This window comes from Grampus griseus (assembly GCF_964374135.1).
Source record: "Grampus griseus genome assembly, chromosome: 2".
In the NCBI taxonomy this organism is placed as follows: domain Eukaryota; kingdom Metazoa; phylum Chordata; class Mammalia; order Artiodactyla; family Delphinidae; genus Grampus; species Grampus griseus.
This window is the reverse complement of record NC_139018.1, coordinates 32,073,331-32,095,931: the sequence shown is the minus strand read 5'-3', so window position 1 is coordinate 32,095,931 and position 22,601 is coordinate 32,073,331. Positions and strand designations below refer to the sequence as shown.

Sequence of the window (22,601 nt, the reverse complement as noted above, 5' to 3'; positions counted from 1 at the left end):
TCTCTTTGCTGAGAAAGGTGGCAATAGTTCCCTTTTTGGATGAGGAAGTCAAAGTACAGAGAGGATAGCTTGTCCCAGTTCACACAGTAGAACCAGGGTTTGAAACCAGAGATAGCCATGCTCTTCTAGTTACCCCATAGTTCTCTTCCAAAGTGACTCAGTGAAAAGGCAAACATCTAGGGTTAGAGCTGGGAAGACTGGCCACAGGGCCCTCCCAGAGACTGGTGAGTTGTTGACATGGCTGTGTTCTTGCTTCCCTGGAGCTGCCTGTGCCCATCTGGTGACCCTCTTACCTGCACTGACAGTGATGGCCTCCATGAACTGGTCCCTCCAGGAATGGGTCCCCACAACCAAGGCCAGGTTTGTCTTCCTGATCAGCTTGTCCACGGTAGTCTGTCAGGAAGATTAAAACTTGGAACCATGAGGTTAGAATGCTCAGAACCATTGTAGAGTCTGGTACTTCATGGGAATGAAAGCTACCCTGTACTCCAGGGGGCTCCACGTGAGTTCTGAAAGTTATGCATGGAATGGCCTTAGGGGGTATCTTCTGGCATAGTCCTTTTCTCCAGTTGTGACTGCTGACATTGGATATTTAGAGCAATACAACAGAGAATAACACTAATGATGTCAGTAAACCTAGCCTGGAGTAGTGAATTTTAGTATATTTGTTTTAAAAATACAATTAACTAGTGATGATACATTTAGGAGCTTTATAGCTCATTTATTCCATAGGCTATGTTACGTTTCCTCACAATATTCCTAAGATACACATGGCCAGCACTGTTTGCTCCACTTTACAAATGGGAAAACTGAGCCTGGGATAAGTGAGTTGTTCAGTTTCAACTTCACATATTCAGTGGTGACATTGGAACAAGACTCCAGGTCTTCTACCTCCCACTTCATTACTTTATTATTCAATTACATCTCACTTATGGCCTGACCTTGAATTCATAGGACTCTTCAATGATGACCTCTAGTTTGGGGTGTTCACCCAATATTGGCTTTCCCATTTCTGCTATCCTCTTGGCTTCCTCTTCCTCCACAGTCAGCTTCCTGTCTGTCACCTCTGCAACAAAGCAAAATCAGACTAGCTTTAGCTCATTTGCCATTCCCTGGAAGTCTAAAGCTCAGGGTATTAGGCATGGGCAGTGGGCATACAGCAAATAGCTCTTGAGGATGAGGACTTTGTGTACTTTTTAGTGCCTTTTTCTATAAGGTGCTAAACACTTTATGATCATCAGACCATGAGAGTGTTCCTTGCAGGCCTGGGCTAAACGTTCCTCTTTTGATTTGATACCTGGGTGGGCAATCTGACCCAAGGATCTTCTGAGAAATAACACCAAGTGAAGTCCCAAGACATCTGGTGAGATATCGAAGAGCTGGGAACCAAAGCCAAATCTCTTGACCTTTAACAATTTTGAACTGTTGGGCATGACTGGTCAACTACTTCATATAAGAGTTCTTGGGGGTCAGAAGCACATTTTCACCCAAAGGGAATGTCCACTGGTTCCCATTAACATCTGTCTCCAACACTCTTGGGAGTGTTCTCCTCTATAAAGGAGGAAGAAGGGATATTTCCAGGAATATCTACATTTCATACTAGTGACTATTATCCTCACCATGAGAAACTTGGAAGATTTCCCCCCAAACTTCATGATTTCCAAATGAAAGATCCCCAGAATTTCTAAGGAACCAGGCACATTTCTTCTGAAACACAAATACTTGTTCAAAAACAAAACAAAAGGAAGCTCTTCCTCTATTTCCTTTTGAGGCATCCCCTGTCACCCCTCAGCATCTTAACTCAATCACCGGTGGTCCATTCTCATGCTGAACAGTTAGACATTTTTTGCACTTCAGCTGGTGAGTCCATTTTAAGACCACTTCACCATGAAGACGCGTTTTCTAGATTAAAGTGGAATAGAGATTGTCTTTTTATTCCCCTTTGATTAGAAAATTGCTCTTGGCGTCCTGTTTCTTTCAGAGCTCGTTTAAACATCTTTCCAGCCGAGTCCACATTCTTACATGCAATTAATTCTTTTATTTGGCTCTTTAATTGCTTTCATTCCACACAGTGAATCTCCTGGGGGGAATTCTCTAGTCCTTGAAGAATCTCAAGGACAAAATGGGTCAGAGGCCAAGAAGGTCTTCTCTTCTTTTTATCTTGGGAATTTGTGAAGCATGGGGAGGGGTGAGATTTGAGCTCTCGAGGTTGCAAGGAAAAGAATTCACTGGAAAGATGATAAGCGAAGCAGAGAGTCTGTTTTCTATAAGAATTTCTGAGTTGTCTTGAATGAAACTGGTAAGAGAGTATGCGGAGGATTCCTGAGCTGGCTGTTCTACTCAGTGCTTCTGGCACCAAACACAGAAGGCAATCCCAAAACGCTGGGGAGCTGTCCGTGGTGCTGTCCTCCCTTTCGTGTTGGTGACCACTTTAGGAAACAATTATTTCTCAACGATCAATGTCCTCCTGTACATTTCTATGCAGACACCCCCTAGCAGCCTGACTTCATTTAGTCCATATGAGCCTCTTAGTAGTTAATTCTGAATATAAGTCTGGCTATGAAGTCAGTGATCCTAGAAGCCAGACTGCAAGCCACTCTGAATAAAAGTCTTTGGAAAAAGATGTATACGTAGATTCTTTAAAAGCATGGGTACGCTTTTCCTCTACTTGTAGCTTTTGGCACCATATCGCAATGCCTATCCTAGTAGTGACAGTATTATTCCACTCCTCCCTCCCCGACTCTCCCTTGTCATATTTTACATGTGCCACAAGAACTTTATACCGATGTAATGAGCTCTCCAGTGACTTATAAATGTACCTGTCTAACCTCTTGTCTAGCTATCAATCTAGCACTATATCCATCTGGCAGGATATTGATCTAGCCACTGACCTGTCTACCCCTGTGGTGACAGTCAGTTTTTCCTTCTAGCTCTCTGCAGAAATCTCTTTGACAAAAAACCAATCCTCTATCTTTCGCTCTCCCACAGCCCCACAGTACCCCACAGAGGTACTCTCTCGCTCTCTGTCTATATATATATATATATATATATATCTGTTAATTGATTGATTCACATGCCTTTAAATCAACTCTGATTTAGTATCTGGATTTGGTATCAATTCCTGCCTTTTTCTACTTCTGTAATTATCATTCCTTTACATTCAAATAGTTAATTTCTTGAGAGAGTCATAAGTCTCAAACGTAAAAGACCATAATTATTCTGATCACTTGTTTATGTAACTCCTCTGAATTTCAAGTGTAGAGAATAAATGACAGGTGATATCTTGATATTCAGACTGACTAAACAAACTCTTGGGTCTAGGAGAAGGAGGAGGAAGGGGAAAAAGAGAGAATGATACTATTAATAGGATGGAAGATTCAACAGATATTGGAAGAGGAAAGAGCTTGCCAGGTAAGACTGGAATAGATTGCCATGAATGTTCTACAGACATCCTCAGAAGGAAATGGGGCGATGCAGCCAGTGCTCTAACTCCCAGGTCCCTGAGCTTGGTGATGTAGTTCAGATTGAACATATTTTCTCTCCGTCTTTCATTACCAGGCATTGTGAATCATGTTTGCTTGGCCACCTGGGAAAATCCAAACAAGGAGTTGAGATTTCCAGTGAATTTAAAGTCTAACCAAGGGCTCCTAAACTGCAGGTGTACAGATTGAAAGATCTAGGAAATGACACCTTCTTTTCCTGTTTTAGCTTCTACTGGTATCTGTGCCAATGTGTTAAAAGTATAATGAAGCTTAAATTAAATCACAACCTTTGGTATGTGCATATGTGTGTGGCTGGTGGAGGGGTAGAGGCAAGCATTGGAACAAAAAAGCCCAAATGTCTCCTCGGGCGAGAAGATGAGTGAAGTGGAGAACACCCAATGCTCTGACATTGAAACCCTGGGAGAAGAGTGGAATATATGGGGTTGGAGATAGTCGTCATCCTATTGATATAAGAGGAAGCAAGAGGCCAGGGAAGCTGGAGTAATTTTTTTCCATAAAGGGAAAATGTAGGGGTTTACCTACATATATCTTTTATTTTGGTTTGAGACTCCAAGGAGGTAAATGTCCTTACTATGTACACTGCCCCTTCCTCAAACTCAGTGTACAGCCAGCCTATGGTGACTGAGTCTACCAATGAATTCTGTAAGATGGTTTGCCTCTCAAATAACCTTAAAATTTTTATACATTCAACGAACTAATGAAGTATAAAATGTTATTTTAACATATGTTGAGACATCTTGTATAGCTCACTCTGCCTGCACCAAGAGTTACAATATTGCCGATATGCTGGAAATGCATTCCTAACTGCTCACAAAGTTGGACATTGTCTATGATTTGATTCCACTGATGCAAGCATACTCTCAAAGTAGATGTGTTTCCTACAACAGGCTCTAGACTCTGCATGAGAATATCTCCAACATAAATTCCCCCGAATTTCTATATACAATCAGATCATTGCCCACCCCCACCCCACCATAATATTCTAATTCTTCTTGTTGTTCACGGCACATGTGACTTCAAGGATCAATGACTAATGAACCAAAGTTCTAGAAATTCAGGTCTCTGCTGTGATGAAATGGAAGATCTTCAGGATCAATAAAATACCAGATTCCTTAAAAATTGCTTTTCATGTTCTCACAGCAGTTCCTGATTATTTCTCCCTGTACCCCTTAAGATCAAAGTATTTTCTTTCTCATCCCATCATGATCCTATTAGGAGAGTCAGCTCTGACTCTCATCCTCTCTTGCCCCACAGCATGAGATGACAGAGGAATTAAGGCTCAGGAGAAGTCTATGACCCACAATTTCTTTGGTAAGTTTCAATTCTCTTCCTGGTCTCAGAGAGGACCAGCTATGCCTTTACTCACATCCACTAAAATGGTGCTCAAGGAATTGTCTACCTCCTCACAATTACTTTAGGTAGGGAAATATCTCCAAGTCCTTAGGAGAGCTTGTTAGGTTAAGTTGGGCCCACAGTTCCTAGTAAATAAATCAAAGGACATTGGTCTTAAACTAAATAATGGCACTGGCAAGAAGCAGAAAAAGGGGGGAAGACTCCCCTTACCTGGAGACAACAGGAGCGCTGTTTGCAAATGGGTACCAGACAGAGGAAGAAAGAAAAGGAAAGAGCATTAAGGTCCCATCTTAAAAGTGTCCCCAGGCTTTGTGGTTGCAGTAGCACAAGGAAAGCAGTGAGCTTAGTAGATGAGAACTGTGCAGCCACATGCAAAAGGCAGCAATTGGAGCATGCACAGCAGCAGCAACTGCAGCAAGGGGCGTGAACTACTGGAGAGACTGCTGAGCACCAGGGGCCTGCAGCTGCAAAATTTCCCCACACCTTCCCTGCAGCTCTGAGGGCCAGGGATAGAGGAATGAGGATGGGGGAACCAAGCGGGTGGAGAAGAGACAGAGTTGGTCATTTGTGGTCTTCTATGGGATCAGGTTATCACATCCATTCTGTAAAGGAGTGAGAATCCAGTTATCTTGAAAACTGTATAGGTTGCAACCCTGACCCAGCTCTGAGTACCCCTAAAAGAATGACCTTGTGAAAAGGTAAATCCTGCAAAATGTTTTCCTTGAATAGTGTGTTATTTTAGAGAGATAGCCTGGAGGTTGGAGGCCATGGACTCCTCCCATTTTGTATCACCTGTGCCTACAAAGTCACTGCAAAGTCCTTGTAATTAGTAGGTGCTCATTAGAGATTTACTGTTGGTCACCTATTATGGCAAATGTATTTTTCATAGATCCTGTGGAGCTGCATCTCTGGATGGTGTTTTGTTTCAGAAAGGACAGGCTAAGTCAGAGTCCAGATATTCTGGACCAGGGAGACTGTCATACTGAAAGCTATTGGTAGATGGAGATGACAAATACAAGGTCCCTGCATGGCCTGGGAACCATGGTTTGGTGAAAGATGTACCCAGCACAGGTCATCCCTAGCCCCTGAGTTTTCACTTATGCTAAACTCTCTTAGATTTCAAGATCCAAAAATTAAAACATTCTTGTAACATACCACATTTTCACCTTGATGGTGTCTTAGTGCGGCACCTCACTCCCTGGTTCTTGTCAAATAAAAGCCTGGGAACATCCTGTTACATACTCCTGGTGCAGCTGGCGACTGAGGGAGATTGCTGAGGAAGGAGTGGGGCAGGGGGTGGGGGAAAGTGTCTGTAGATTGTTTTTTCTAAAAATCTCTAAGAATGCCACTCAGGTCTGTAATCCCATATTCACAGCCACTGAAAACACATACGGATCCAGAATCTTTATGGTCCATAAGCAGGGAGAACAGCAGTTGACTTTTTCTGGTTTCTCCCATATGGAATTCCAAGGGGTAATGGATCGGTGGATCTCCTTACTACACTGAGATGATAGATAGATAGATAGATAGCAAGAGAGCTTGTTCATTCTGCTCCTTCTATGAATCTGGACAGAAGAACCCCTCCAGCCCCCCAGGTTCCAGTGGAAACTAGAGATCCAAACACATTAGTGTATCCAGGGAGGCCAAGGGGCAGCTCTTCCAGAAAGATCCCTGCTGCCCTGGTTTTTACTCAGATATCCCTCCCAACACCAGGATCATCTTTAGCACTATGAGAGGGCTTTAAGTCAGCTGACCTGCACCATTTGCTGGTCATGTCTACACGAATCTGAGACTTTCCACTTAGCAGTTACGGATGGGTCAGTGAGATCCAGGTAGACCAACTCTGAGTGACATGATATCTCCAGGGTGTTTTTCCTACTGTTGCTGATGAGAGAAGCTGGAGCTGAACTTTCCCCTGCATTGATCCCCAGGGTCAGGTGAGAGTCATTTATCCCTGCTCAGACAACCCAGGGACAAGCAGGAAACAGCATAGCTCTGAGTATTTGGAAGCATTTGGGCAGCTCGTCAGGGTGAGCCCATGGATGTGGTAAGAGGGGGAGCAAACAGGCCTCATTCCTGGCGGAGAGAGCTTTCCTTTCCCACCTGAAGCTTCCAATGTCCAGACCCAGGCCTCACATCCTTGACCATGCTGCTCAGAGTTGCTCTCAGCTGTCCACTGCTAGACCCCAGGGCTCCCTCTATTGCAAGGCAACTGTGTTTCCTATTCATCCTCCCTTATTCCCTCCCCCAACTTGTCCAGAGCATTTAATCTCACCTCTGAAGTCTGTTTTGTTTGCCAAGAATAGAATCTCCTATTTCAAATATAGTCCTTTACTTTTTTTTGTAATGCAATTGTCATTATGACCATGCACACACTATACTATGTTGTACTGAATGCCTAAGACTCTCCCATGTAGCAGTGATAATGAAAAGCAATTTCCGCTGTGTAGTTTCTCACTCTGAGAACAGCAGGACATTCTGGAAATCAGGATGGGGTTTCATTTGACTCTGAATCTAGACAATCAAGTTTTATGACCTTTCAACTTGTGCTCTAATGCCAAAATATGAGGAGATCTGAAGAAACTGAAAATGAACTCTATAGACAATAGAAACTGACAGAAGACTGACACCTTTCCTATTGGCACCTTCCATCTTGGCATCTTGGTCACTGGGAAGATCTGGAGGCATATCACACCGATAGCTCGATAAAATCCTTATTTTCTCACCTACTCCCTCCCCCAGGACTGGGCTCCACCAGGACTCTGCTTACATCTCCTTGGACAGAAAATCCAATGCAGTAAAATGGGGTCCTCAAATGAGGAGTAGCCACAGGCATTCATGTTTGGCCAAGTCTCTTGAAGACCGCAAGGTTTATCTTAGGTCACTCTCTGTCCAGCTGTTGAATGGGGTTTATTGGCGAGGCAGAAAAGAAGAGACTCTTTACTGGTAGAATAAAGTCATGGATGGACCTCCAACCCATTCTTCTTGCCTGGAGAAGACTGCCTTCTTTTTAGCTACCCTGTGCGATCCTTTGTCCTGCTTTCATTTGCACATAAGTAGCTAGGACTGTGGAAATTGACGACACTAGTTTACAATGGCCTTAGGTGTCTGCTACGTCCATCCAATCATGAAGATGTGCATTAAATGCACAAGGGAGATGAGAATGAAGTAGGGCAGGTGTTGAGACAATTTCTGAAAATATTCTGGGTGGCAGGAACACAATCTGGGAAGCAAGGGAACTGGAGATTTCCTCTTTTCTTCCAGCACTCTTTGGCAATCAGACTCATGGCAACATCTTCTTAGGTGGCCAACAAGAGGATGAATAATGGAAGGCAGAGAGGGCTTCTGCCTCTCCAACAGCAGGTGTAAAACCAGTGTGGGCACAGAACTGGTCAGGTCTGCAGAGAGAGTCCCCAGAAGACAAGGGGAACTGAACAATCATTCGTGTCTGAGAAGAAGACCTGGGCATGAGCCTTTGGGAGCATAGTCGCCGAATCTCTTAGATTTGTCCTTGAGTGAAAGGCTTCATCCTGCTCTTTGCCACGTGACTATGAAGTAGCTGCAGAATCATCACCTTTTTTGACAAACAAGTAGGTCTCACCATTCTATCCTTCATGAGGTTCCAGCAGCACATCTCTCCTGAAGGGGAGTGTGAATGACCTCCTCTTGATATTTCCCAAGAGGACTCTTACCCACATATATTCCTCCAACACTTTCAAAGTCGTAGCTTCTAATCATTTTCTTCAAGGGAAGAAATCTTTCCTTACTACTACCTTGGTTGCAATGTAATCGGTCCCTTAGGCAGGTATCCCAAGATGCAGGGCCTGAGGAAAGGAGGAGAGGAGGCCACGTCTCTGGTGTGGGATGAGGGTTATCTCAAGACCTGGGTGATACGCTCATTTGCAGATGTCAAGCCAAGGCAGACTTCTGTGAACCGTCCAACACCTGTTTCTCAGAGATCAACAACAAGCAAGCCCTTTTACTGGAGTCCCTTCCATTGGAAAACCTGTAAGACCATACTCTGGGCCTGCCCAATGTCAATCCTTTTCCAGGACCCTCCGGCTAAGGAGATTTCCATACCTGGAGTTAACTACTTTCCTTTTGCAGACTCAATTTTCTGCTTTCGGGACTGCATTATCCTAAAGCAGTCTGAATAAAGTACCCTACCTTGGGCTAGAACAGAGGTAGAGTGGGATGGGGTGGGATGTCAACGGAAGGATGAACAGCTCAGGATTCCAGATTGCACGACTAGCTCAGAAGGCAGCTTTCTCTCAGAGAGCTCTCAGAAGCATGGCCTCTGACAATTGGTATACCTTTCCATGTTTTGCTCTACCCAACTGTGAAATAGCCAGATAAAACACTTACCTCCATGAAGGACAAAGGGGCCCATGGGCCACTCTGCAAGTGAATAACCTGCCAAGCACTCAACGGAGGTTGGGAGATGCAGCAGAAGACTCAAAGCATCATGGCAAGACGGGCTCCAGCCCCCATCCCAGACCCTCCCCCATTCAATCCGGGCTAGAGAGTGAGGGGTGGAAGGGGAACAAGGCAGGGAAGGGGCAGAGGCATGCATCGCATTACATTCCTTTCTTTATCTTCTCCTCCCCACCCACCAAGGAGTTTGCACATTTACAGGTGACTCTATGTATATGGTAGGGGGCTGTGAGGATGGGGAGTGCAGGGGACATTGGTAATCAGGTAATTGGAGCACAAGGCAGAAGTAACTCATTAGGGTCATGAGGGGTTGAGGCTGCAGTGTGTCCAAAAGGTGAAAAAGGAGGACGTGGAAATAAGCTATGGCTAAGAAGGCAGAGATGATACCGAAACAGGGTAAGAGCGAGAATACAGGAGGGAAAAGAATAAAACAAGTCCATTGGTCAAAAGGAGGAAGGAGGAAAAGGAAAGAAAAGGGGGGAGAAAAAAACATAGTTTCTTTTTGTTGTTGTTGCTTTTCAACTTGTTTAAATTTTTTCTTTCTTTTTGTTGTTTTATTTTGTTTTGTTTTGTTTTTAAGAATCTCACACCTGATAGTCCACGTTCCATCCATTTCGGTTCACCAAGGACAATGAAGAAATTCTCTTGCCTTTCGTATTCCTCCTCATCTACTATTTTAACCCTTACGGTTTTCCTGTAGGGACAACAAGAGAGAGAGTGTCGACTGGGTCGGTAGATTGGTTGGTCACCCGGAGCCCAGCCTTTAAAATCATTCCCCATCACTCCTGGCACATGCAGCTCAGTGCTGCCATGGTGGCTTTTGACAGGACTTGGTGGATTGAATTGCTCTTGTGTCAAAAATGGTCTTAGCTTTTCTTATCTCCTTGGTCATAGTTGTCCTTACAGGTGAGAGGGAAAGGGAGCCAGGAGGCAAGGAAAAGTTGGCAAAGGAAGGGATCCAGAAGGACAGGAGGGAAATGGGAAGGAAAAAGGGGGCTGAAGGTGGGGAGGAGTCATTTTCGATCCTGCTGACGGTTAGTAGGAAGTGAGTTGGGCAGCACATTCCACTGGGTGTCACATGGTAATTGGCATTTCTTTGGGCAGTAGGTGAACTGCTGGCCCATCGGGGGTGACCCAGGGCTCTTCTACAACCGGAAATATGTCAACAGTATCTATCTAGGGTTTTTTTTCCCTTCCTTGTGTCTATTCCCACTTGTTATGTGGGCCTCAGAAAGAAAATCTTAAAAGGAAAGTATTTATGAGGTAGGGAAACCAGAGAGAGAGAGAGAGAGAGAGAGAGAGAGAAGGGAAGGAAAGAAGGCAGAATTCTATTATCTTTCTCATTCTTTATCTCACAGGGCTTCAGTGGTGGGAAGTAAAATAAATATGTATTAACCACGATAGGATGTAGTATTCCTTTAATATTTACAGCTGATGCACTCCTGAAAAATGTGGTAAAAATGATGTAAGTCATCAATTCTAAATCATCTTTGGACTTCTATCACATAGCGGTGATGTGTACCAAGGCCGGCTTAAATGTTGACTACCAAGGGTCTGGTGGACATGATAATGGAGGTTTCTGTTCATTTCTGGGTATCTCAACAAAGCACAGTGTCTTTTAATAAAACCAAATCATACGGGGAAGCAAAGTTTTCTTGAAAATCACTTCCTTCCAGAGACTGGCCTGAGGCTGGCTCAAGTCTGTTGTCTTTGGCAAAGTTGCCATGTGGGCCTGGGTCTCCCTGTGTGGCTTCTCCTGTTCCTTCAGGAACCACAGTGGTGTCAACGGGTCCTAATAGTGAGCCCTAATTGTTATTTTCTGCTTTTTTTTTTTTGGTTTTGTTTGTTTTATTTTTGTGGGGTTTTTTCTTTCCTTTCTCTCTCTCTCTCTCTCTCTCTCTCTTTTTTTCCTTCTTTTTTGGCCTGGGACCTAAATGCTCTCTAAAGGGCAAAAAAGTGCTAACAAACATAGCCTAAAAAGTCTCATCAGAGCCTCTGATGTTCCTGTTCCATTCTGAAGACAGGCTCAGCTTTGTGCATTTGTGGGGTGTGTGTGTGTGTGTGTGTGTGTGTGTGTGTGTGTGTGTGTGTGTGACCTTCTGGGCACTTTTTGGACACCTTTCCACACCTTGCTCATTGGACAAAAGACAAAGCTCACTGATTGTCAAGAAGCATTTTCTGGGACTCTCTCTTGCCCTAGATATGGTACTCTAGGGCTGTCTAAGGGATATGAGCCTGGCCTGTCTTTCCACTGCAGGGACTCTGCTGTGGGATGGGAAGGGGGTGCTTGCTCTGTGACCATGGGCATGGTCTGCAGGAGCATGATTGACAGCTCCCCCTTCCACAGTATGATCCATCCAGAAGAGGATTTTCTGACTGCCTATTGGAGGCTGGGGTGTATGGGGCCATTCAAATCAAAGGCAAAAGCTGCGACTGAGAAGTCCTGTGACTTCTTGGGGAAGCCTCACCTCAGGTCAGAATTTTCTCTCCCACTCTTCTAACTGCCTTCACACCTAGATGCCCTGCAGAGGGAAGACAGAAGACAGCAGGTAGGCCTTTGACCTAGACCTAGAACTCAAACCTGTACTTTCAGCTCAGTCAAGGTCAGGGAGAGAAAAACACACTTGCTAGCAGGGATTCCTAAAGCCTGTCTTGGGGAATGGGATGAACCACAAACAGAACCCCAATACAAATACTTTGATTGTCAACATCCAGAGACTATCAGCTTAGCCCTGAGAAGAGCTGCGCCACAGATCTCTGTGCTGAGAGCTGGGCCAGTTTCCCAGGGCTGCCCTTCTGCCTGGGATTGCACTATCTTTTTCTTCCTTGTATCCTAAACCACTCAGGAGGAGCAGAGAGCCTCATATATGATACTCTCAGGGCTGTGGCTGGTGTTTTTTCTCTCTCGCTTTCTCTCCCTTGCGTTTTTTTCCCCATATCCATCTCCCCATCCCACAAAAAACTGCCATGGGGTCTTGAGCATCCCCCTTCCAATACCATGTGACAGGCTGGCAGGTGCTAGGACAGAGCTGGGTGCAGAGAGGATAGAGGGAGAGGGAGGGGGGAAAGAGAGAAACAGAAAAGAAACAAGGGGCAGTGAACCAGAGAGGCAGAAGAAAGGGGAAGAGAAGGAGATAAACAGATTGGAGAAAGGAGGAAACAGAAGAGGAGAGGAGAGTGTTAACGTTAGTGTGCGGGACAGGGTGCCACACCTTTCTGAAAACTCATATCCACCACGGGGGGGCCCATCATCTCAATGAAGTAATTCTTGTTTTTCTCATGCGCCTCATGATCAATTACCTTGATGTGAATTATTTTGCTGTGGATGGAAAAATAAGTATCATAAACAAGGAGCAGAGTGGGGGGCCAGCCAGCCAGGATAAGAAACGGAAAGAGAAAGAAACAGTGAAAAGATCTAGAAAAGTCAAAGTCTGCCCCAACACCATAGGGACACGGAGGAGAGTGGCCACCCCAGGTCCCCTTCCAGCCCCACTGGGCTCCTCCTGGGCTTCGTGTGGCTTTATGGCATGATCAGACTGGAGCTCAGGCTTTGAAGTCAATGGATCTAGGTTCTAATCCTGGATATGCTAGGTGATCTTGGACGAATTATTTCCCTGAGACACAAAGGGGTTGAATAATGCGTAAATTACACCATTTCAGGGCAGTCGTGAGAGCTACGAAATAATATACGTAAAAAGGCTCAGGCATTCAGGTTCTCCTAAAGTATTTGCTTCCTTACTCTCTCTTGCTTCTGGGGCAAGGGGGAATTTAAAACAATTTTATTTTTCTTTTGAAATTAGCTGATACCGACTTGAAAGTTTTATTTTATAGAAAGGGCAGCGTGGGGGGGGAGTGCTGCAGTTGGAGCCTGTCCCTTTCTCTGTGGTGGTGGCTATCACAGGGAAGCCAGGAGGGCCATTTGGCTCAAGTCACACCTTCTGGTAATTCACAGCAGGCATCGAACACTACCGACCTGATCTCCAAATGAGCTTCTGCACTCAGAGGTATACACTGGCTGGATCACGGGAACTCTAGGGCTCTCTGAATTATGATTAGTTCATAAATCCTACAATGATCTTGTGACTAGCACCATTATGTTTTTTCTTTGTGTTAAAAGGAGTTGTTTTGTTAATTTAAACATTGAAAATTATAAACCAAGCCAGGAACCCTGTTTTGCATTTCTTTACTTTAGAAAAATGTATTACTAGGAGCTTTAAAAACAGAGGTGGACCTGAGCTTCTCCCAGCCTTTGCTAGATGAGGGGGACATTTCCGGATCAGACCCCGGACAAGATGTTTAAAGGTCTCTCCCAGAGGGTGTGAGACACTGCCGGACGGGGGTGGGCATGGAGCTGAGGCTTCCCTCAGCAGTGGGAAAGAAGGGGCCACGCAGAAGCCCTGCTCAGCTGCCCACGGGCATGCACCCTTTCTCACATGGGTGCCCCGAGCGAGGCCTGCCCTTTGTTGAGAAGACCAAGGCCTTCCGCTCCAGCCTTTATTCTTTTGTATAAAGTAGGAATATTGCTACATTTTGACTTGGAACAAACTCTCAGCTCTCCCGTGTTTCCCAAGTCACCGTTAGAGCTTTGCATGTCGACAGAGCTTCTGTCGGCCACACTGTCGATCCTGTAGAACAAGATGTGGGTCCGTCGCTCCTGAAGTGAATGTAAGAGCAGTTACTAACCCACCCAGCTCCCGCCACCCCAGTGCTTCAGAAACAGACTCCAAACCCTCCTCACTTGCTACACCCACCCCCAGTCACAGGAAAACCTGGCTGGTCACCAGAGATCGTGTGAGTGTCCCGCCTCTGAAAGGCCACAATACTTTGGCCTTCCCTCCTCCAGGGCCATGGCATTGGGATGGGAGACTGCGACCTGGGATCAAACCCAGCCCCCTCCTGGGCCTCAGGCAGCATGCTAAAGCTCGCCAAGTCTCATTTGTAAAGTGGAATACTAATACCTCTTCATAGCGTTCTTAATTGAGAAAATGCATGCAAAGCACTTGGCAAGGTGTACGTTTCCTCGTAAATATTTAATAAATAGCAACTATCATTACTAAGGGTAATATGACCCCAGTCTGGTGGTTTGAGAGTAACATGTAAAGAAATCTTTTCATCTCCAGTCACTGAGTCAGAGAATAAAAGGAAATCAAGCAATAGAACTGGTGACCCAAGAGGTGGTACAGGCTGGAAATAGATGTCAGGTCAAGAAAGAATTGGATAAACCAGGATGGGAGATCCCAAATGGGTTCTTAGAGGGGCTTGGCATGTTAAAGGTGGTAGCATGGAGACAGACGCTTATATTCTCCCCAAATCTGGTTTTGTGCCCCTGTCAGTGACAAGCTCTGGGTTGGACACACCCCACGTCAGACACAGCACGGCTTGTGCTTGTTTGATTTTTAGTGAACAGATAAACAGAAGGAGAGAAGCCACTGACAACTTGGTTGAAGACAGGGAAATGAGGCCAGGCATTAAGCAGCGGCAAGAGAAACTTAGGTGAGCTCGGTGGAACCCCCAGCTGGAGGGCCTCATGCGTGGGGGAGGCGCGGTGTGAGCCTCCCTCCCTGAGGTGGCTCGTGCGGAAGGCACCACATCTGTTTGGGCTTAGGGTGTTACCTTGCCCGGAGAAAACCGAGAAAGTTCGCAGTTCTGCTCAAACCACACGTGAGGCCACAAGAACATTTAAATTTATTAAGAGTCACCAGCCAGGTCTCGCGTTCTCTTTCCAAACATGTTCTCCCCCATTTCAGTCGATGATACCATCATCTATCCAAACCCAGAATCACCCAAATCCTTCCTCTCCCTCATCCCTCCCCATCACCAGCCCGACACCCATCTCTGACCCTAAAACATTTAATGCGCCCATTCTGCTATCAAGACCTAGATCAAAGCACTATTACCTCTCCCTTGGACTTCACAACAGCCTCCTAAGAGGTTTTCCTGCTCCTGACTCTGCCCTCTTCCTTAAATCCCTTCCCTAAATGACAACCAGGGTTATCTATTGAAAATAAAATCCAGGTCCTATCACGCCTCATTAATTGGAATAAATACAAAGTCTTTACCACTGCCTATAGGATCTTGTATAACCCAACTTAATTCATCACGTGGTCCATGCTTATCCTCGTCCTTTTGGTTGTCTCATAAACATTCCTTCCTCGGTGTGGCCTTCCATGGCCACGTTATCTCTTTGGGTCTCCCTCCCCACCATGCCCACCTCTCCAACCTGGGTCACCTTCTATCATGTTCCATCATGTTATTTCCTCAGCTCATTCCCTTCAGTGCACCGATCACAGCCCAAAGTCAGCTGGGTAGGTTATTAACTTACTTGTTTACAGCCTATCTGTCCACATTACAGTGTAAGCTCCCTGAGGACAGGAGCATGTCTTTCTTACTTGCCACTATAGTCCTAGTGCCTGGTGTAGAGGAGGCCCTCAATCATATCTTCCCAAGTGACTTGCTAGTGGTGAATTTCTAATGCCTTAGAAATTCACAAAATTTCTAATTTCATGAAATGAATATGAAATTCATGAAATTAATCACGAAGCTGAAGCTTCATGAAATAACTCTACTCTGCCTTTTCACAGTAAAAATGTAAGTCATTAGGAACAAAAAAATATACTGAAGGCTACTTTGATGGAATGACTAAGCATTCTCAGTGGCACAAAGAGGCCAGAAGCCCAAATGTCATTGAACTACACCCTCAGCGTACTTAACCTACTCTATTTGTCCAGTCTTCAGGAGCTCTCTCCAACAGCAAGCCGGGATCTAACTCATGGGTTTAGGCTAGGGCTTTTGAGCCCCGTATCTCTCCTATTCCCAATTCCTCCTTCTGCCCAGTTACTAAATGGTCATGGGGTCAGACCATCCCAAGCAGCTGCTCCTAAGAGCCAGTAATGCTTTCAGAGGCTCTAGGCCTGCACCTGCCTCTCCTCCGAGCCTTCTGTGGAAGGAGGTTCCAAAGCATGCAGCGTTCCCAGCTAAGACCTAACTGTGCTGCCTGGAAAAGATGCCCCCAGGAGCTCGCCCACCAGCAACCTGGAAGGGATTAGGAAACACGTTTGTGGGCTTCCTGGCTGGCCTCTCAGAACATTCCTTTCTACGAGGACACCCAATTCCAAATCAGGACTTGTGAATTTCACTTTCCACAAGGAAGGAATCTAATGTAATATATGCATTTACGTTGCCTTCAGCACCATGAGAACCTTCTTATTTCATCCTTACTTCAGCCACGTAAACTAGGTATTATTCCTTCCACTTTAAATAGGAGGAAACGGAAACTAACACACCATTGTAAAGCAATTATACTCCAATAAAGATGTTAAAAAAAATAAATAAATAAAGATGAGAAAACAGATGCTCAGAGAGGTTAAGTAACTTTCCCAGAGTCACACAGCTAGTAAACAGCAGAGTTGGGATTTTGGCATATGTCCCCTATTATTCCTATAGCTTATTTTGTACAAGTGGCTGGGTAAACTCTGGCTGCCATTCCCAAGCTGTGGCCACAGTAAGAACCCTAGAATTCTCCCATTTAAACTCAGGCAGCATAGGCAGGTAATAAAGGGATCTGCCTCTGCTTTGCGATGTGAGTAGCTGGCTTCTTAACCCTTTGGCCCTTCCTTGCTGGAAAGAATCTCTAAAGAATCTCTGACTTGGTGACCTCTTCCCTCCTGATTTCCACTAAATTACTCTTCACCCCATCAACAAAGGTTCCTTTTCATCATTTCTAAATTTATCCCGAGTGTTCCAGGCCACCTAACGCTCACAAAGCTTCCTTGACCTGGGGCTGCAGGACGGAGCTGGCAGCAGAACTGTCAGCCTTTCTGTGGGAGCTTCCAGAAGGCTCACATCCGTGTTGGGTTCTTCTTTTAGTCCTTTTTATCTCCCTAGTTGGTGCCAGCAGCCCCCATCTCTTGCTTTGTCAAGTTTCTGGCTTTGAACCAGGGCTGAAAAAGCCCTCCCACCTCCAATGGCAGGCTGACAACCCAACACTGACACTCCCCCGACCCCGACCGAGGTCTGGGGAAAAAGCTCCACGTCTCACGAGAAGGCTTAGGGTGCTTTCGCTGATTTTTCTCTTGAACATAGGTGTGGCATAGGGTCCCCGAAAACAGCGCTTCTCAAACTTTGGTGTGCCTATGTTTTCCATGGGAATCTTGTTAAAATGCAAATTCTGATTAGGTAGGTTTGGTGTGGGGCCTGAGAGTCTGCATTTCTAACAAGTAACCTGGGTATTCCTATGCTGCTGGTCCAGGGCCCAGCACTTTTGGGGAAATTCTCTCTGACTCTACTAAAAACTTAGGGAAAAGGAGGCAGCTACTCAAAAACGACTGCCAGTCAGGGAGAGGGGGGCTGGAATCAAAAGTGTAGCATTTCAGCCAAAGACTGGAGTTAGGTCCATTCTGACACTACATTTTGAGAGGGAAATTGGAGCGCACCCAGAACAGGGAGACTAAGATGATGAAGAGTCTAGAAACCATGTTTCAAATTAATTGACTAATATTTATATCATTTTTTTTTTTTTTTTTGTGGTACGCGGGCCTCTCACTGTTGTGGCCTCTCCCGTTGCGGAGCACAGTCTCCGGACGTGCAGGCTCAGCGGCCATGGCTCACGGGCCCAGCCGCTCCGCGGCATGTGGGATCTTCCCGGACCGGGGCACGAACCCGTGTCCCCTGCATCGGCAGGCGGACGCTCAACCACTGCACCACCAGGGAAGCCCTATCTGACTGATATTTAATAGTGCTTCCTTTATGCCAGGCACTGTTCTATTCTGGCGCTTTAGTTATATTAAACAATTCAATCTTCACAACAAACCCATAAGGTAGGTACATGTCAGGCAAGGTGCATACATCACCTCATTTAGTTAGTCTTCACCGTAACCCATGTAGGTAGGTACTGTTTTTATCCCCATTTTATAGATGAGGAACCAGAGGCTCAGAAAAGTTGAGACTAGCCCAAGGTCACAGTTAAATGAGTGGCAGAGCTGGAATTTGAACTCAGACAGTGTGGCTCTAAAGACTGAGCTTCTAACTGGGATGTGATATGTGAATCTGGAGGAGAGATGTCTCCTGAGGGAGATGGCGCCCACTCCAAATGGTTCTGGGGCTGTCATAAGTGGTTCGTCCAAAGGACTGAGTCCATTGAAGGGGAGGCAGAATTCAACTCTACCACATACCATTACATCAAAGAGATGAACTGATTTAAAAGGGAGTTATCTCCCCTTTCCTGGTGGCTAGGGTGATGACCATGCATGAAAAAGGCTGTGGAAAGGATTCTGCGGGCTACAGGAGATCGAGGAGATGACCTGTAAAGAAAGGTCGACACCCAGTGGTTTGCTGGTAAACGTGCTCATTGGAAAAAAAAAAAAAGGAGCCCTGATTTGGGGTGATGCCTTCCATGGTGTAAATACTCCCACTATAGTCAATTTTAAGGTACTGATAGTTTGAACAATCAGCTTGCAAAAATCTTCAACACTTAACAATCAGGTCTCATGAACTGGTAGGAGCCAGTTCCAGCTGACCACTGACAGTGTCAGCTTCTGCCAACACGTTCGAGAGAGGTTATGTTGAGAAAAGGTAGTTCTGATCGATTTACAAATTATTTTACCACATGCTAGTGTTTGCTCAAAATGGGTAGCTATCTGAATGAGCTTGTTCAAACAGGCCTTTGGGGGAAAAAAAAAGGCTCAAAGATTTGGCTTTTAAAAGGAATGTGGGTGGGTGACGAGGCTGTGGTAGATTGAATTTCTAAAATGTCCCCTCTTAGGTGGAGCCACTGCCAGTGGCTGTGGACTGCGCCCTCGGCTCCACTTGCATGATGGTCCTTGTTGTGGTTTGGTTTTATTTTGAGGAAAATATCCTGGGGTAAATTTTAGTCGACTGCAGCTAATTTGTTTTAGAGGAATTTTGTTGAAAAGAAAAGGATCATTCTGAACTTTGCAATGACCCCTTATACATTTTCTGAAAACGAAAATGATCAGCTATGTGAAAAGATTTTTCAAGGAGGATGTCTGCATTTTATGAAAAGCCAGAAGTTATTACAGGAAAGCAGTTGTTGAATCTTTCAAATATACTTGATCATGCACAAACTGTAAGTATTTTTTCTCTTAAACTGGAAATAAATCTATATCTGGGGCTTCCCTGGTGGCGCAGTGGTTGAGAGTCCGCCTGCCGACGCAGGGGACACGGGTTCGTGCCCCGGTCTGGGAAGATCCCACATGCCGCAGAGCGGCTGGGCCCTTGAGGCATGGCTGTTGAGCCTGCGCGTCCGGAGCCTGTGCTCCGCAACGGGAGAGGCCACAACAGTGAGAGGCCCGCATACCGAAAAAAAAAAATCTATATCTGTTAGAAACAATGTAGCCAAAAGATGTGAATCTGAAGAATTTTGTTGCCAATACTTTATAGCAAGTATAGGAACCAAAGTGATTTCAGTTTGTAAAAGTGCAAAATAGTATGAACAAAATTTGCACTATACCAGATTTGAACATCTAGTGAGATGCACATTCATACTAAGTTTTTGGCATTGTGTTCTTCTGCATTCATTTTTTACTTTTATTATAGGTTCAAAACCAAAAAAAAAAAAAAGTCCCATCTTACACAACATTGTAAATCAACTATACTTCGATGAAAAAATAAATAAAATAAAATGTCCCATCAAAGATGTTCTGCCCTAATCCCTGGAGCCTGTGAATATGATACCACCTCCATAATGTTATGTGATATGTTATGTTATACGATACAGTTGACCTTAAAATAGGGATATTATCCAGGTGGGCCTGACCTAATCACAGGGGTCCTTAAAAGCAGAGAGCTTTTTTTCTGGCTGAAGAAGAGGAAGCCAGAGGGATTCATGCATGAATCCCTTTGAAGCATAAGAAGGACTCAATGTGCTGTTTCTGGTTTCAAGATGGAGGGCATCATATGAGGAGGAATGCAGGCAGCCTCAAGGAGCAGAGTGGTCCCTGGATGACAGACAGCAAGGATGGGGGCCCTTAGACCCAAAGCCAAAAGAAATTGGATTCTGCCAACACCCTGAATGAGCTTGGAAGCAGACACTTCCTCAGAGTTTCCAGATAAGAGCCCAGCCACCCAAACTTTGATTTCAGCCTCGCGAGACCCTGAGCAGAGAACTCAGCCATGGCCATGCCTAGACTTCTGAGCTATAGAACTGTGAGATAGGTATTGTGTTACATCTCTAAGTTTATGACACATTGTTTCACAGCAATAGGCAACTAATATGAAAGGCTTTTAAAATTTTATAAAGTCAGGAACTGAGCCAGATAATCTCTTAGAACTGTCTTGCAGTGTCTATTTTGTAATCAGACTATGTCGTCCTGATGGTAGGGCCGCTGTTAGGCTCTAAGGCGCCTTTGTGAAAAACTGAGAAAAGATACAGCCCTGGAGATACACAGCTTGGTGAGGAGAGAGCGCCTTCCTCCGGCTTGCAGAGCAGCATGTCAGGGCACTGGGCTTGGTGTGGAGAGTGCTGGCTAGATTTTCAGCCTCCACTTAAGGGTCTTTATGCAGTGCACAACCTGCACCACTGTACATGGCAGTCCTACTTGGCAGACTTTTGCCTGATTCATTAAGCCACACACGTACCTGAACCAACAAGAATATGGGAGGCAGAGACATGGATTTCATTGAAGAACTTTCTGCAACCTGGGGGAGTGGCCAGGGAGGTACAGAGTGGGAGGGAAGGATAACTGGGTCTGTAAGGAGGAGCGTGCACAAATGACTTTGCTGCTTTGGCATCTATTCTGGACCCTTCTGATGAGCCCGCTGCTGCTTGCAACTTCTCCATACCTACGACTAGCTGTGCCGATCAGGGAAAACCAGCAAGGATGTGGCTTCCCCTAGGCAAAATGCAGGAACATTCTGTCTCCACTGACAATTAAGACCCGACTGCTGGGCAAGTCGAGGGGTGCGCACCCACATATCTGAGGACTTGACGTGCATTCTGTCCATTTGGGAATGTCTGGGCTCGTCACGGGGCACCGTAACTCATGACCGATTCCTTTGCTCTCCTAATCCCCACTTTTCCCACACCCGAAGAGCGAGCCTCTTACCCGTGGCTAAAGGGTAAAGGACATCTGAAATGACTGTATGATTATGAACCTAAGGCTTCAGGGTATGGTCAGAGGCAAAATGGTGCCAAAAATCCCAAAGGGGCCACTCATTCTGTTTCCCAAAGTTCAGGGCAAAATGAGGAAAAATTTTAATTTCTTAGGTCTTCTGAATAGGCACCCTTTCTTTTGAAGGCTGTCATGCCTCACAGAGCAGCTCTACAGGGTAGAAAAGATTTGAAATCACAAATTTTTATCTCTCTACCTTTTCATAGAGGATAAAGACTGGACCCTTCATTCCAGGAATTAGATGCTCTCTGTAATGTCCATCCATACATCCACCCACCCACCCACTCATTATTGATCAAAAGCCTGTTCCCACTCTCATGGAGCTTATAGTCTAGTGGTACGGACATTTACAGAAAGTACCCTTTTGCCCCTGACCTTTGCTCTTATGGCATTTCCGTGGCATAGGAGGCAATATTAAGAAATGTAGTGTCTCAGTGGAGGGCATCAGCTTACATTCCTCAGGCAGCTCAAGTCCGTCTTGCTTTGAGTATACCGCAAACCTCAAGGAGGCTCCTAAGCTTGACTATTTCTCACGGCCACCACGCAAAGATAAAAGTCTCTTGTGTGCACTTGCTCACACACATGGGAAAGAGTGTGTTCCTCCATCGTCTAACTACAATGTCTCTGCTAGGAGAAGAGTGCTCTTCAAATCACAATGAAGATTTCTCCCCCTCTTTGCTGCCCTGTGGTGGGGAGTGCTTCATATCCCTGATTGTGTGTGTGTGCATATGAGTGGGGCTATGACGGGGAGGGGTGAGGGTAAGGAACGTTCCACTGTACACTAGAGGGAGAATCTGGCCTTCTTGAAAGTAATCTCTGTAGGGGCCTTGCTTAGTTATCCTCAAAGGGGAATTAAATTTCCAATCCCCGTGGCAGTGGACATGTGTGGGTCTCAGTTCCATATGTGACTCAGTTACCTACAGGCCTATTTGGGTTCCAAGTGTGCCCTGCCTCACCCCAAGAGAGTGGGGTGGAGAGAGAAGGACGATTCACAGCTCCAATCCTCTTCCTCTTCTAAGTCAACAGGGGGAGTAAAAAAAAAAAAAAAAAAAAACCCACCGATGATCTGGGAATAAACCACTTCTGCGTCTTGAAATTGATAAATCCCTTTCTTGGAAAGGTAGTGAGAATAATCTAGAAAATCATTTTTTTAACAGTGTGTCTGCTCCAGGTCCGAAGAGAA

The 22,601-nt window shown here is 45.3% G+C and overlaps 1 protein-coding gene across 2 annotated transcripts in view; it reads right to left on the bottom strand.

Moving 5' to 3' along the window:
* Positions 1-22,601, bottom strand: part of SLC8A3 (solute carrier family 8 member A3) — a 149,016-nt gene that overhangs the window by 6,000 nt on the left and 120,415 nt on the right. The window contains exons 3-6 of one of the 2 annotated variants that reach the window (XM_082647123.1): positions 9,881-9,984; positions 5,067-5,084; positions 942-1,066; positions 294-393 (exon numbers count right to left, since the gene is read on the bottom strand). In XM_082647123.1, the coding sequence (XP_082503249.1) occupies positions 294-393; positions 942-1,066; positions 5,067-5,084; positions 9,881-9,984 (347 nt within the window). The remainder of the gene's footprint in view (positions 1-293; positions 394-941; positions 1,067-5,066; positions 5,085-9,880; positions 9,985-22,601) is intronic. The other variant, XM_082647124.1, reaches the window with a different exon arrangement.